The sequence below is a fragment of the Acanthopagrus latus genome, chromosome 10 (genome assembly GCF_904848185.1).
Source record: "Acanthopagrus latus isolate v.2019 chromosome 10, fAcaLat1.1, whole genome shotgun sequence".
Lineage (NCBI taxonomy): Eukaryota > Metazoa > Chordata > Actinopteri > Spariformes > Sparidae > Acanthopagrus > Acanthopagrus latus.
In genome coordinates, this window is record NC_051048.1 from 12,401,609 (window position 1) to 12,414,199 (window position 12,591).

Below are 12,591 nucleotides of genomic sequence, written 5' to 3' on the forward strand. Positions count from 1 at the left end.
TGCAGAGCCAAACAACAATGAATGTATCCTATTAAAAAGTGTCGTCCCGCTGCCAGAAATACTCGCTTTGATTAATCCACTGCTGAAAATGGTCCCCAGTAATTGCAACTGCTGCAATGTCCAGCTGTTTTTAGGAAAGTAGACCCTGTTTTCAAGAAATTAAACTAAATTTGTGAGGCATTTATAATGATTCATGTCTTCAGGAATCCAATGGAATACAATTTGCTCATTACTGCCTACTGTAGACTCTCTTTAGGATTTCTGCGTCATGACATTAGGATAAGAGTCATTCCATACCAACTAACCCTCAGCCCTCCCAGTTTATGTCGTGAATTTTCTTAAAAATTAAATCAAATAAATCCTGCAAAATCCTCTGGCTGTACTTTATTAAAATGCGGAGTAATTTTTGGTTAGTTTGGCCCTCAGAGCTAAATTACCTGATAAAAAAAAAATACTTGTTATTCTTTGTATGTGTAATCTGACCCTAATTTTCTGTCTGGATTGAGGTCAAAATTTGTCCTGAACATCCAAGAAACCCTGAGGATACTTTGCTACATCCATTAATTTGAATAGTTTGTGCGGGATGTTAACATGAAACTAATAACAATTAATCGTTTTATAGCTACAGCATTTTGCAGGTTCCCATGAATTTCATTGGAATTTTGCATGAATATTTTTCTGGGAAATTCATGACACGAGCTGAAAAGACTAGAATAAAATGGAATGACCCAGAGGAGAAGTTTTGGGCCCCAATGGAGGCATTGCCAGGTACAAAAGAGTCAGAAAAGGCCCAATTTAAATGGATCTAGAAAAGAATGCAAGGACAAGGCCAAAGTGGCAGGCTTGGTTAACCTCCACACAACCCCAAATAATTCTGTTCTTCATTGTTGAGCGCCACAGTGAGGGAACAGTTCACCTAAAGCATTTTTCTTTAAATCCCACTATTACCTCCCCGCTCCATGCTGATGAAAAGTATTCTGGGCAAGAAAAATAGGGCCTAAAAACTTCAGTTATTCTTTAAAAACTCAACAGCTAGCAGTAACTGAGTGCACATATGTTGGGTCAGTACAGGACCGGTGCGATATTACCGGCTTGGCTCCATCATGTTGGTTCTGAAATGTTTGTTTTTTTTAAGTGACGTTCGCAAAACATTCAAACTGAAGAAAATGTGTTGAAGTGGTAAGCAGGCGTGCAGATATCCTGATGCGAATCACTTTGCCCTGTGCTTTAACCTCCTCAAAAAGCTCCCGTGTGCTCTCCAAACAGCAGGTGTACCATTATAAATTCCAGCTGGCCCGTGCAGGAGGAGGTGAGTGTGTTGAGCCAAGGTCGGAGAAGAGGCAGAAATCCGCCTGTAGGTTCATACTGCGCCGTTCACCGGGAGGAGACTCGTAAACAGTTGCTGTCGCCTTTTCTGATTTCCCTCTCTGCATCACTTCAGTCCACCTGCTACTCACACACACCACCGGAGCTGTGAGCGTGGATTGTCTGCACTTGATGTGTATAGTCAGACTCGGAGGGCCACCAATTAATCAGGCAATCACTAGAGAGTCAGCAGCACTGATTATGTAGATTGAATCATTTCTATGACTTACCAGGAAATGTCAGTTTTTGTGGATGAGTGAGTTCCTCTGGGAGTCCTTTGATGGGCCACTGAGGAAGGGTCATCCGGGGGGGGGGGCCTTGTCTGACTGTGTGGAATGAAAACACCTGTGTCTGAGATTTGATGCAACAACTACCAGGATAGACATTCAAGAACATGCAGTCATAGCTGATCCGGGTAGAGCTACTAAATCTTTTACCCTTTTAACACTGTGCATTATTGTGGATGTACCTTATGTACCTTAAGTGCCAAATTAATCTTCATTGTGTTGCCTTAAAACAGTAATTTACGGTATGTACAGCGTAGGGCTCTAGCTGTGCAAGACTGTCACATCAGCAGATAACAGCCGACTGGCTAAACACAAGATAAGAATGGATCAAAACACTCACACCAAAGAAGATCATTAAAGAGTATTGATTGAACAAATGGAATTTGATGGCTACACACACATGCCCAGAAGCTGGACTGGTACATGAGAGACTGTTTGAACGTGCACCGATACAAATCATACAGCACACCTGATCCACACACTGTTACACAGGTTCTATTTTAGGCTCACTCAGTGCAAATGTTGACTGGCCTATTGGATAGCTCTTCATAAAATGTTCGACTTTCAGAAGATGAATTTCTAATAAGTGATATAAGCTCCACGGTAAGGTTGGCATTCGAGGTTTGGACTGATTTGGTCGACGAAATTATAGTTCAGGCGTTCATGTTCCCCTCAGGATGAACAGACTGAATGGAACAGTCTCATCTTAATGCTGATGACCATCATCAGCGAGAAGATCTAGTTGATATAGTTGTTCTTAGTGCCCACCACCAGGTCCCATTCCAACTTATCTGGGTTTATCATAAAATGAATGGAAGAATTGAAGGCTGTCATCAAGCCACTCTGTTGCCTGGTGTCTGCTGTTTTTTCTCGCCATCTTTTGTTCCACAAACATTGAACGTTCTCTGTGGTAGCTTTAAAATGAACGCTCCAAAGCAGGAGGGGGCCCAAGAACAAACACTTATTGTGTTCAGATGCAAAATGGTCCAATCAGGAAGCCCCTAGAGACTGCTGTACAAGTGAGAAGTGAGAAAAGAAAATTGTAGTGACCCATTTTAAATAATGTGTGAATAATCTTCCAGTTTATTTTTTAATTGCCTGTCAGGGCCTCCACAGAGCAAGGATCCTGAGTTGACTGACTTGCTGCACAGTGACACTCTGCCTGCTGTAATCAGACTATTTAGAGCAAAAATTTAAAGCAGCATCAAAGCGATTCATATTATACATTTCATTAATTTGTTGTTTGTCTGTTTCTTTTCTTTTTTTTACAAAAAAACATCTGCCGGAACAAATCAAACGTAATGACGGCCCCACTTTGGGTGGCCCTGCTCTATACCAATCAGCTCAGATGACAGGTGACCTAAAAAAAACACTGACTGGTCAAAACCAATAATGGAATGTCCTCCTACACCTGAAAAATAAAAACCTAGGATTAGACACAGGTGTAGCTCCCATCTAAAACCCTCTGCAATCCTTTATTTCTATATATCCTCATTAGATGAGGATGCAGTTGACCCAGTTTCTGATTTCCCCAAGGGAATCACCATCACTCATTACATATAATCAGAGCCTGCGTGTCCTGTTGCCTGCACGTTCCATCAATTAAGGTGCACGTGAGGTCCTGGACTGTTTGGATCGCGTTATTCCTGTGTCACATCTTGTGTCTCGGAGCGTGTGACCAGCTGTGACTGATCAGTCATGTGGTGTAAAAAACCACATCGACTGCGAAACTCCTGAATACCAGACAGAAGGTTGTGAGGGCTGATCCATCGGTGACATCACTGGAGGTAGCTTCTCAGATCACATGCAGCTTCCTCTGGAGCCACAAAAGGCTTTACACTCCTTTTTTGTTGAAATTCTGTTGAAATTCTTTGCCAAATTTTCAAATGATGAAATGATCAAAACCAGGCTGGAACACAGTGAACCTAAGGGTTTTGGTACACTATCCGTGTTCTCATTCTATAGCCTACGGTACAGTTTTTTTAAGAACAGAAGATAAAATGTATTGTGATTAAGACCAATAACTAGTTTTATGCAAGTGTTTCCATATCAAACACACTGCTGGAGGAGGGGTATGGCCTGTTCCTGTACATTCTCTAAAGTGAATGCCATGTTGACAACCTCTGTCATATTTATTCTGGCAGTTTACAAGGCAGGTACAAGTTACGAAAAAATGTGCCCTAATCTGTCCAAAACTACTCTCAACATCATTTATTCTACGCTTTCCTCTCTACCCCATCATGAAACACTGCTCTGTTAGACAGGACAGTGCTGAGTGAGTTTTACCAGGCCATAATTTCTTTTATTACACTAGAAAAACAGCATTTTGTGGAGTCGCACTCGCAGGTTGAGTCACTATTTGGTGGATAACTGGAGCTCTGTCTCTAAAGTTCAATATTATAGACCTCTTCGCCCCAATTCCAGCTGTTGGCTAACAGGTGTGAGGTGCTGGGTGTTATGAAGCGTGCAGGGGAGGGATACATGCGGCACGGCCACTGAGGCCGAGGGCGTGGGATGGTTCAGCGCGGCAGAGACGCAGAGCAGGACAGCAGCGATGTGTTAAAGCTCTACGCTGATGACGCTTCTTTTTTTTAATCACTTCAACAATCCCATGTGTTGCAGCGAGGGAGTGGTTGTGTGTGGTACTGACAGAGTTTAGTCCTAACATAGTTGATACCAGAAACCTGAACATTTTTTGCATCTGATGTCCATTGGTAGCAACATGTTTTCAGTACTTTTCAGTGCTTCAGTACAATTTTGAAGTTTGTTGGACGACCAGCTTCCAGCACTGAGACACTGTAGGTACATTATATATCAGATACTTTAAGACTTTGTCTCGAATAATATTTCTAACACAAGACCTTTGCTTGTACTCAAGTATGACATCTCAACACCGCATATTGTATGACGTGTGTATCACTGTTTTGCCATGCTGTGCTGTAAATTGATTGGGATTTTACTGAAGCCGTTGGTGAATTTCATGAAAGGAAATCATTCATCAGGACTTTTTTTCTGCCTCAGAGATGCCGTGAGGTTTATATCTGTTGTCAGAGCAACCTTTGTTCAGTCAACTGCATCACGGCCTTTCAAAGACATGAAGAAACACTATTAACAGCATGGAGATGAACCAATGAACTGACCAGACAGATACACTGTCCAGCTCTGTATGTCAGGATATAGGATACAGGTATACGTCGCTGGATGGGTATCAAAAAAATTACAGTGCAGGCAGCAGACTGAAAGAAATGCCAGTGTGGGTTGGAGTTAATGTGGTGGAGGTTTATTTTTTCTTTCTTTCATCAGCCTTCAATAACTTTAAATAAATAACCACAAACATGCTGGTAGGACCCGATCTTTGCCGTAATTCAATTTCATTTTCGAGGGAATAATCCAGCCCGGTAGCAGACTGAATTGGATAGTTAAAGAGAGGTTTATCAGGAACCGATCTATACGTGGACGGTGTCATTTCTCTACAGATGTTACACTGTGACTTCAGGATTTAAAAGTTATAGCAAGAAGGTTGTCAGACATACAGCCAAGCTTAGTTTGAATGGATGAGCAGCTCCGGAACAACAGTCGTGGCATTTTGATGAGAAGTTTTCATTTAAACATCCAAATATATGAAACGTTGCATTATTATGTCTTGTATTATACAAATTGTGTTTAAATCAACACAATGGAGTGTACTTATGAGTGAGTGAGTATCATCAATCATGGGTGCCTGACATAAGTTAGATTGCTGAGCACAGTTTAATCTCACAGCTCTACATGTTGGTAGGTTTATTACACAGTTGACAGTTCTTTGAGATTGTTACTCAGCCTCAGCTATTCAAATATCTAACCTACATGCAGACCCACAGACATTCATTAATGCCACAGTTTGAATGACAGAAAGACTTTATTGTGAGTTGGATCAGAGTTTCCCCTTTTCCATTAAACATTCAAACATGTCCAGACACTTTTTTTCTATTTTACAGCAAGTGAGTTTGTGGTTGTTTTCGTTTCGACGCGCCTGGTTTCCCATCTCGAAAGAAAGTCTGGTTTAATGGCTTTTCATTTCAGGCCTGGAGGCAATAAACACTCGAACATTTGACAGGGTGCGTGGATGTTTCTGATACCCACTGTATGAGAGTGAAATGACACGCTTTGCTACAGAATGTCATTGAGTACGTATCATAAATGTGTTAACGCTTTCGCCACCAGGTTGGCCTGTTAGAAGACAAAATATGACAAAACCACAGCGGACTAAAAAAGACTAACATCATTTATCATTTCAATATATTTCAAAGTCCTGAACAACACGAATGTGCTTAAGTAGGTGTCAAATCATTCTGACGGCATTTCTGAATCTGTGGGTGGCTCCTTGCTCTGCCAAGACATTTTTTTATTGATACTAATAGTTCTGAAAACTACCACATAATGGCAAGGGAATTAACCTTTTTGATCCTATAGTGTACAAAGTGCTTTTAAACAGACTTAAGTAGACATCTAGAGCTCTCTTCATTTTTGTTAATACAACACAAACTCTGCGAACTTTCACCTGAAACCCAATAACCAATGGCTGAGGTCATCTAAACAGTCATTGAACAGAGTTAAAGGACTGGTTTCCAATCTGCAAATTTCACATATTTGTTTTCTTTTTGAGAGCTAATCTATGTTCGGATGCACAAGAGGATCCAAAAATCTGAGACCACTGGCCAAATGCTTCTCTTCTGTATGCGTTGAATGTAATAATACGCGTGCGTTACAGATGATAGTTTGAGACAGTTTGAGAGAAATGCTGACTCTTTTAAAACTGTCGGAATATCTCAGAATTTGGAGTTTGACATTTAGCTAACGGGTTTGACATTTAATTAATTACAACTTTGTAGGTAAAGTTTCACCACTAAGGTACAGGCACGATTTTTCTTTTTTTCCCCTTTTTTTTCAAAACGTGGTATTTTGGTATAAAAGTTAAATTACCAACTAGTGACTCACACAGTCATTCCACCTGAGCAGTAGTGGTTGTGTCTGCCTCTATGAAGCTGCTGTGTACTGTATTCTGCTTGGCAGAATGGTACATACAGACAGTTCACAGATGGCCGGCTGTGGATATCAGAGTGGTCAACAGAGGTCGTAGAGCAAAAATTGTGTACATATTCCAGCCATGATATTGACACAGCATCTAAAAGCTCACAAACTACCATATGTACCTTGTTCTGTAGACATATTGTAATGTTTTTGGGGGAGTCACACTGGAACAATAATGCTGAATTGGGCTAAAACTGCCAGTAATGGCGACAATATTCAATGTAGCTACACAAAAGTGTGTCAGAAACATGCGCATGTATGTATAACTCCTTTCTTCCTCCCTTCCCAGGATTCATTGTGTTCTCCTCAACTCATCATGGAAGATGAGGGACTGTGTCGACTGGCCCAGACTGTCCAGGCGTTGGTCGGCCTGGCTGACGGCTCCCAGCGGGCCCTGAAACAGGAAACGTTGGGGACCACTGGCTCCACACAATGCTAGCATTGCATCTGCAGAGATTTAACAGTATCATACCCAAGAGATTCTTCTCAGGACCACTGTTTGTTTTTTTAACCCGCTTCATATTTTGACGTCCAAACATCAAATACACGGTAACAATAAAAAGAGTCATGTAGTTGACCTCAGAGCCGTGCCGTGTCTGTTTTTTTGCCTCGCACATTCTGAATCACTTAAGATAAAGAAACAGTTCACCATACACTTCCTAACAGAGAGCATCAACATTAATATCATGTTTGTGTGTAAAGCACAGCCTGGAGCCAGGATGTGGTTAGCCTGGCTTATCATAAGGACTTGAAGCACGGGAGACAGAAATACTACCACCAACACCCCCAAATGTCCCTGAATAACATGATTCTTGTCTGTGTGTGGGGAGTGAGTTACGGCCCTGAGCCAGGTGTGTAAGTATCGCTGTCTTAGAGCGTGAGATGGACAGGCAGATTGCCGCGGTGTCAGCAGCACTGCTGGAGTTCTCCCAGACTTTTGTGGTGATTTTATCAGTCGATCTAAGTTCCAGCCCTGACCTATGGGCACAAGCTTTGGGTGGTTAGCAAAAGAATGAGATTGTCAATACAACCAGCCGGAATGAGTTTCCTCCATAGCCTGGCATCCAGAGGGAAGTTGGAGCGGAGCCATCGCTCCTTCGTGTCAAGATGAGCCTGATCGGGATACTTCCTGGACCTCCCCTGGAGGTTTTCATGACACCTCTCACCAGTAGAGACCCCAGGGTCTTGACCCTGAGGAGAATAAATGGATGGATGGATATTAAAATATAGAAACATCAATAAAAAGGTGCAAGAATGTGTGGCGATTTTTACAGCATGTAGCATAAGAGCAGTTATCAGCAGCAGCAGCAGAAAAAATAAGACAAACGAGAGACATGCGACCATTATTGGATGTGGTTGGGATTGTGAGATGCTTTTGGTTTATTTTTGAAAAACCTGCGAACGAGTCACCCCGTGTCTCGCTCAGTGCTGCCAAAGCGTAACAAAACGTCTCAATTATACGGGGTGTTGAACTGAACATCCTGCTTTAAAGCACAGGTTCCAGTCACCACTGCAGCAGTGAATGGGTACAGCTGTGTGTGCCCTCTTTGGGCACTTATCACACCACTGACAGTGAGGCTTTAATTAACGTTGTGAAAATGCTTCAGTTCAAGGTTTTCACCTCTGACTCATTCGTCCAACAGGAGTACACAGATCTGTTGCAAGACTGTTGCTAAGTGTTGCACACTGTTAGGAGATGTTAAACGCACCGCTGAAGCTGATCTTATTTTCTTTTAACAACCTGCTGTGAAACAGGAGGCTATCTACTGAATTTCTTTTTTCGATTTGACATTTTCTCAAACACAACAAATCCCATAACCTTCTCTAAAATGGCGCATTCACCTTCTCTTACCTCTTGTGGCATCTGGCCATGTGCTTCTGGCTTCATTTGATCTGGTTTGGAGATACACACACACACACACACACACACAGACACACACACACTGATGGAGCTACCATGCTCGCTGCTGGCACTCTCGTCAGGAGCCATTTGGGGTGTCTCCCCCAGTGACAAGGACTGAACCACAGCCACCACTTTAAACACACTGCCAAGGATTTTCCTATCCAGTGAAAAGTAAAGTGAGGGAGTTATTTGGCCAATATATACACTATGTAACCTAATAGTAGTGGTCTTGAAAGCTTTGTACAAGCATGTAAAACAAGCCAAGGTCAGCCGAGTGTGAACCTTCAGCGCTAATTGAAGTTCAACAGCGAAGCAGTAAAGTTGAAGGGAATATCCGATGAAAACTGATACAATAATAATAATCATTTTTTGTTTTAATTTTGTTTACATTTGGCAAATCTGCACTATAGGAACTTGAGGTATTAGACAGAGAACATTCACAGGAACTAGTGACAGTACAGAAGAAGTCTACTGGAGTTATTAAGCTGATTTATCCTAGATACCTAATCCTAGACACCACTGGAGCGAGTGAGTAAAGCTTTACGTATGGTGAGTGTGTCCCATATGTTCAGTATGTTCAGTTCAGTTATGATTCTGAGAACACCCTGTGCAACTTTTAACAGTAATGTACTTTGATCCCGAGCCGAATTCTATTATTCTAAGAAAGCTGACGTTTAAATTTAGTGCCTATAACCATCCACACTGAGCACTATTTCAGGGAGAAACGTTGCAGACGAATCTAAAAAAAATAGAATGTAACTTGTCAATGTTGTGAGCAGCACCACATATGAACTTTCACTGACCTCCACTGTGTTTGGCGGAGGACCAAAATATCAAAACATGGACGAATAATTCCAACAGGAGTGTGAATATATTTTTTTGTCCTAACCCTTCTTTATCACTCTTTTCACTCGTTGTGTGACCAGCAGCATCAGTTTGGAATTCTCAGCATCTGGTCAAATAATCTTTTATCAGCAACAAGATAAAACCCTAACCCCGGCAAGACAACCAATTGCTGCACATGCTGTTACGATCATTCTGTGCCGTTAGGTAGTTAAAGCCTCGTCCATTTGAATGTCTGAGCTTAACTGTGTTGAGGGAAAATCTGATTTTAAACGTGCACTATGTAAGAGTTTGAGGTGAAAAAAAATCTGTGTATTGTGTTGTAGAGGTATCAACTAAAATTACCATCAGCAAGCCCTGGCCCAAAGCGCCTTTGCTAGCAGTGTAAACACCAACACTCCCAAGGTGCTTCAGGTTTACAGTCTGGACTGCTAGCTGCACAGCTAACAGAGCTAGATAATGGCAAAAACAGCAGTTAGCAGTTGCTCTAGTGACACACTGCCCCCTATTTGTTTAAACTATTAATTTGACATACATACTGCAACTTTAAGAGGTGAGTCTGCAAGCATGATTTGTGACATCATGAACAGTTGTGTGGAAATGTGGAAACCTGAAGCCTCCAGTGAGAATATTCTGAACTTCTTAATGAGGGAGAAGAAAAAGACTTTGTTTTAATGTGATAATACTTTTGTCAGGCACAAATAGGAGAATTTTCATGGAGGTCTTAACAGTGCTATTTGTAAGAAAAGTTGATTTTTGAGTCTCATTCCCAACCTGTCAAATACTGACGCATTGGGATTGTAGGTCAGGCCGGCTGCCGTCCCAAAGCGTCTGTATTTGACAAGTTAGGAATTAGCCTCAAAATTCAACTCTCTTTACAAATAGGGGCCTTTAATACAGATGTGACATTTAAGATCTTGCTTACATAACTGCTTGTTGTAGAGACAGACTTCTGAACGGGGAGCTGACAAAAGGATGGAAATCAAATAATAGGCTTTTTCACAGCTGTACTCGAACACTGCTAAGCTATCCACCATACAGCTTGACAGAAGGGCCCAGCTGTTCCTCCGTTTATATCGCTGCATCAGCTCATACAGGCTCTCTATCACACCTCCTCTGTATCAAGGCCAAGAAAGAAGAGAGCTGCCTTCACTTTATTAATCAGCTCTGGCTTTAATCACAAGTCAATTAGCAGCGTGGCCTAATTGACTATCATCTTAATTGCTCTATCGTGCTCCGCCTTGGAGGACCGTCTGCTGCCAGCTTATCGTCTCACTTCTTGATAAGACACACACATAATGAATGCCCACACTTGTGAATGGAAATGGCCTCTGTCCGATTCTCCTCACGTCCGAGCTGACGCCCCCGTGAGGCCTACCGCTAGCTGAGGCAGGGACATTTATGGGATGTAATTGAAGATGGGTATGAACCCCCACGCTCTGACATAGATGGATATCAACCAGCAGCAGATCTGCCGTCCTGGTTCATCTACCTGCTGTTAGATGAGGCTGAGAACAGGTGAAGAAGGTGAGTGTTTTTCGGGGAAGCTGCTGATAAAACAGCAGCTCGTGCCTGAGACTCAGAGTCTGTTCACACGCTGCGATACTTGGTCTATGAGGCAGTCGGCTGTGACTCATAGCGGGCAGGGCCGCAGGCTCTGGTCACATCTGTGATGTGTGTGCAGCCGGAAGCTGTGATAATCACCTGCTCTACAGTATTAGGAACAAAGTTATCATCGGAAGCCGAAAATCAGCTTGTAGTCATTCGACCACTCATCAGGGTACAGATGAGATTAGATGTGGTAGTTGAGGCCGTCCGATCAGTCGAGTTGTGGTTTACATTGCATTTCAAATTTGTCAAACAAGTCCTCAGAATTAAAGCTGGCAAGCACTTAAAGGTACTCTGAGGTAAGTTTCTACCAACTGGGCCATACTGATGGATTATATTTAAGTTCAGAAAGACAGAAATGGAACAAAATATTGAAATAGGAAGGAGAAATATGAAAAAAATATTTGAGTGTACCTTTAAAATTATGCAAGATGAAATTTGAGAAGACAGGGACGGTTTATTTGAAAACTGGGGGAAAAAAAGCATATGAGTGTTAAGAGTAGTCATTTGCTTAGAATGGAAAACATAAAACATTAGTATCTAGCAAAACATTATCTCAAAAAAAGATTAGGGTTAGTTCACAGGATTTCCAATTATGCAACAACCAGCAGTACTAATTAGTCCATTAAGCTCTGCTGAAATAGTTCCAAGGCACCATAAAGAGCCCATGTGCAAAAACCTGTACGATTGTTATGAGACAGACTGTTCCAAACCGACAGCATCCTCCCACCAGACTTCATGCTTTGATAACCCCTACCTGGACACCTTAAATGCACTACCAATACCACCATGTGGCCTGGAAGAGAGTGTTCTCCAGGTGATGTGTTCACATGCTGTCAGGTCTCTGCAGCAGATTAACCCTCGTAAGCCATCAGGGGGCCGGGTCGATCACCCAGAGTTCTGGGACGCTGTGCTTACTGAGCTGGATGATGGCTACACCGACATCTTAAACACTTCATTGGCCAAGGTGGTTGTCTCATGCCACTTTTATTGGTTCTCAAAAAGCTCAGCGTAACCTCCATGAACAACTAAATGAAGAGGGCTGGCCTGAGTTCTCAAGTTTACTGTCATTTTATTTAAACACACTGGTTTAAAACGTAAAGGAAATTATGTCTTTTAAGCTACATCTTTTTTAGAAAATGTAGTGTTGAGGATGAGTTGAGGAGTCTCACAGTCTGCGGCTGCTGTGTAGTCTGGTGGTACAGCAGCAGATACTTCTGTATCTGTTGTCAGATGTTGGCAGCAGGGTGAACAGACTGTGGCTGGGTGGGTGCTGTCAGACTCCCAGGCCTACAGAGGTCTACTGGCAGACTGTCCTCACCAGAGGCATCACTGTGTGGTCTGGACACACCACTTCTAATTGAGCAAATAATAAAGTCTTGAATCTTGGGGATCGCAGTTAGCTAGTAAAAGCTAGCATGTCAAATCACCTAGTGCGATGGAAAATGATACTGTGCATTTAGAAGAGCGCTACAATTAAAAAGTTGTGTTACTGGCAGAAGTAACTGTTAGCTA

At 42.2% G+C, this 12,591-nt stretch overlaps 1 protein-coding gene across 1 annotated transcript in view; it reads left to right on the plus strand.

Moving 5' to 3' along the window:
- The window catches only part of lrch4 (leucine-rich repeats and calponin homology (CH) domain containing 4), a 54,506-nt gene extending 47,202 nt beyond the window's left edge, over nucleotides 1–7,304 (plus strand). Inside the window, exon 18 of the mRNA XM_037112254.1 lies at nucleotides 7,012–7,304. Coding sequence (XP_036968149.1) covers nucleotides 7,012–7,161 — 150 coding nt within the window. The 3' untranslated portion in view covers nucleotides 7,162–7,304. The remainder of the gene's footprint in view (nucleotides 1–7,011) is intronic.
- The last annotated feature ends 5,287 nt before the right edge of the window (nucleotides 7,305–12,591 follow it).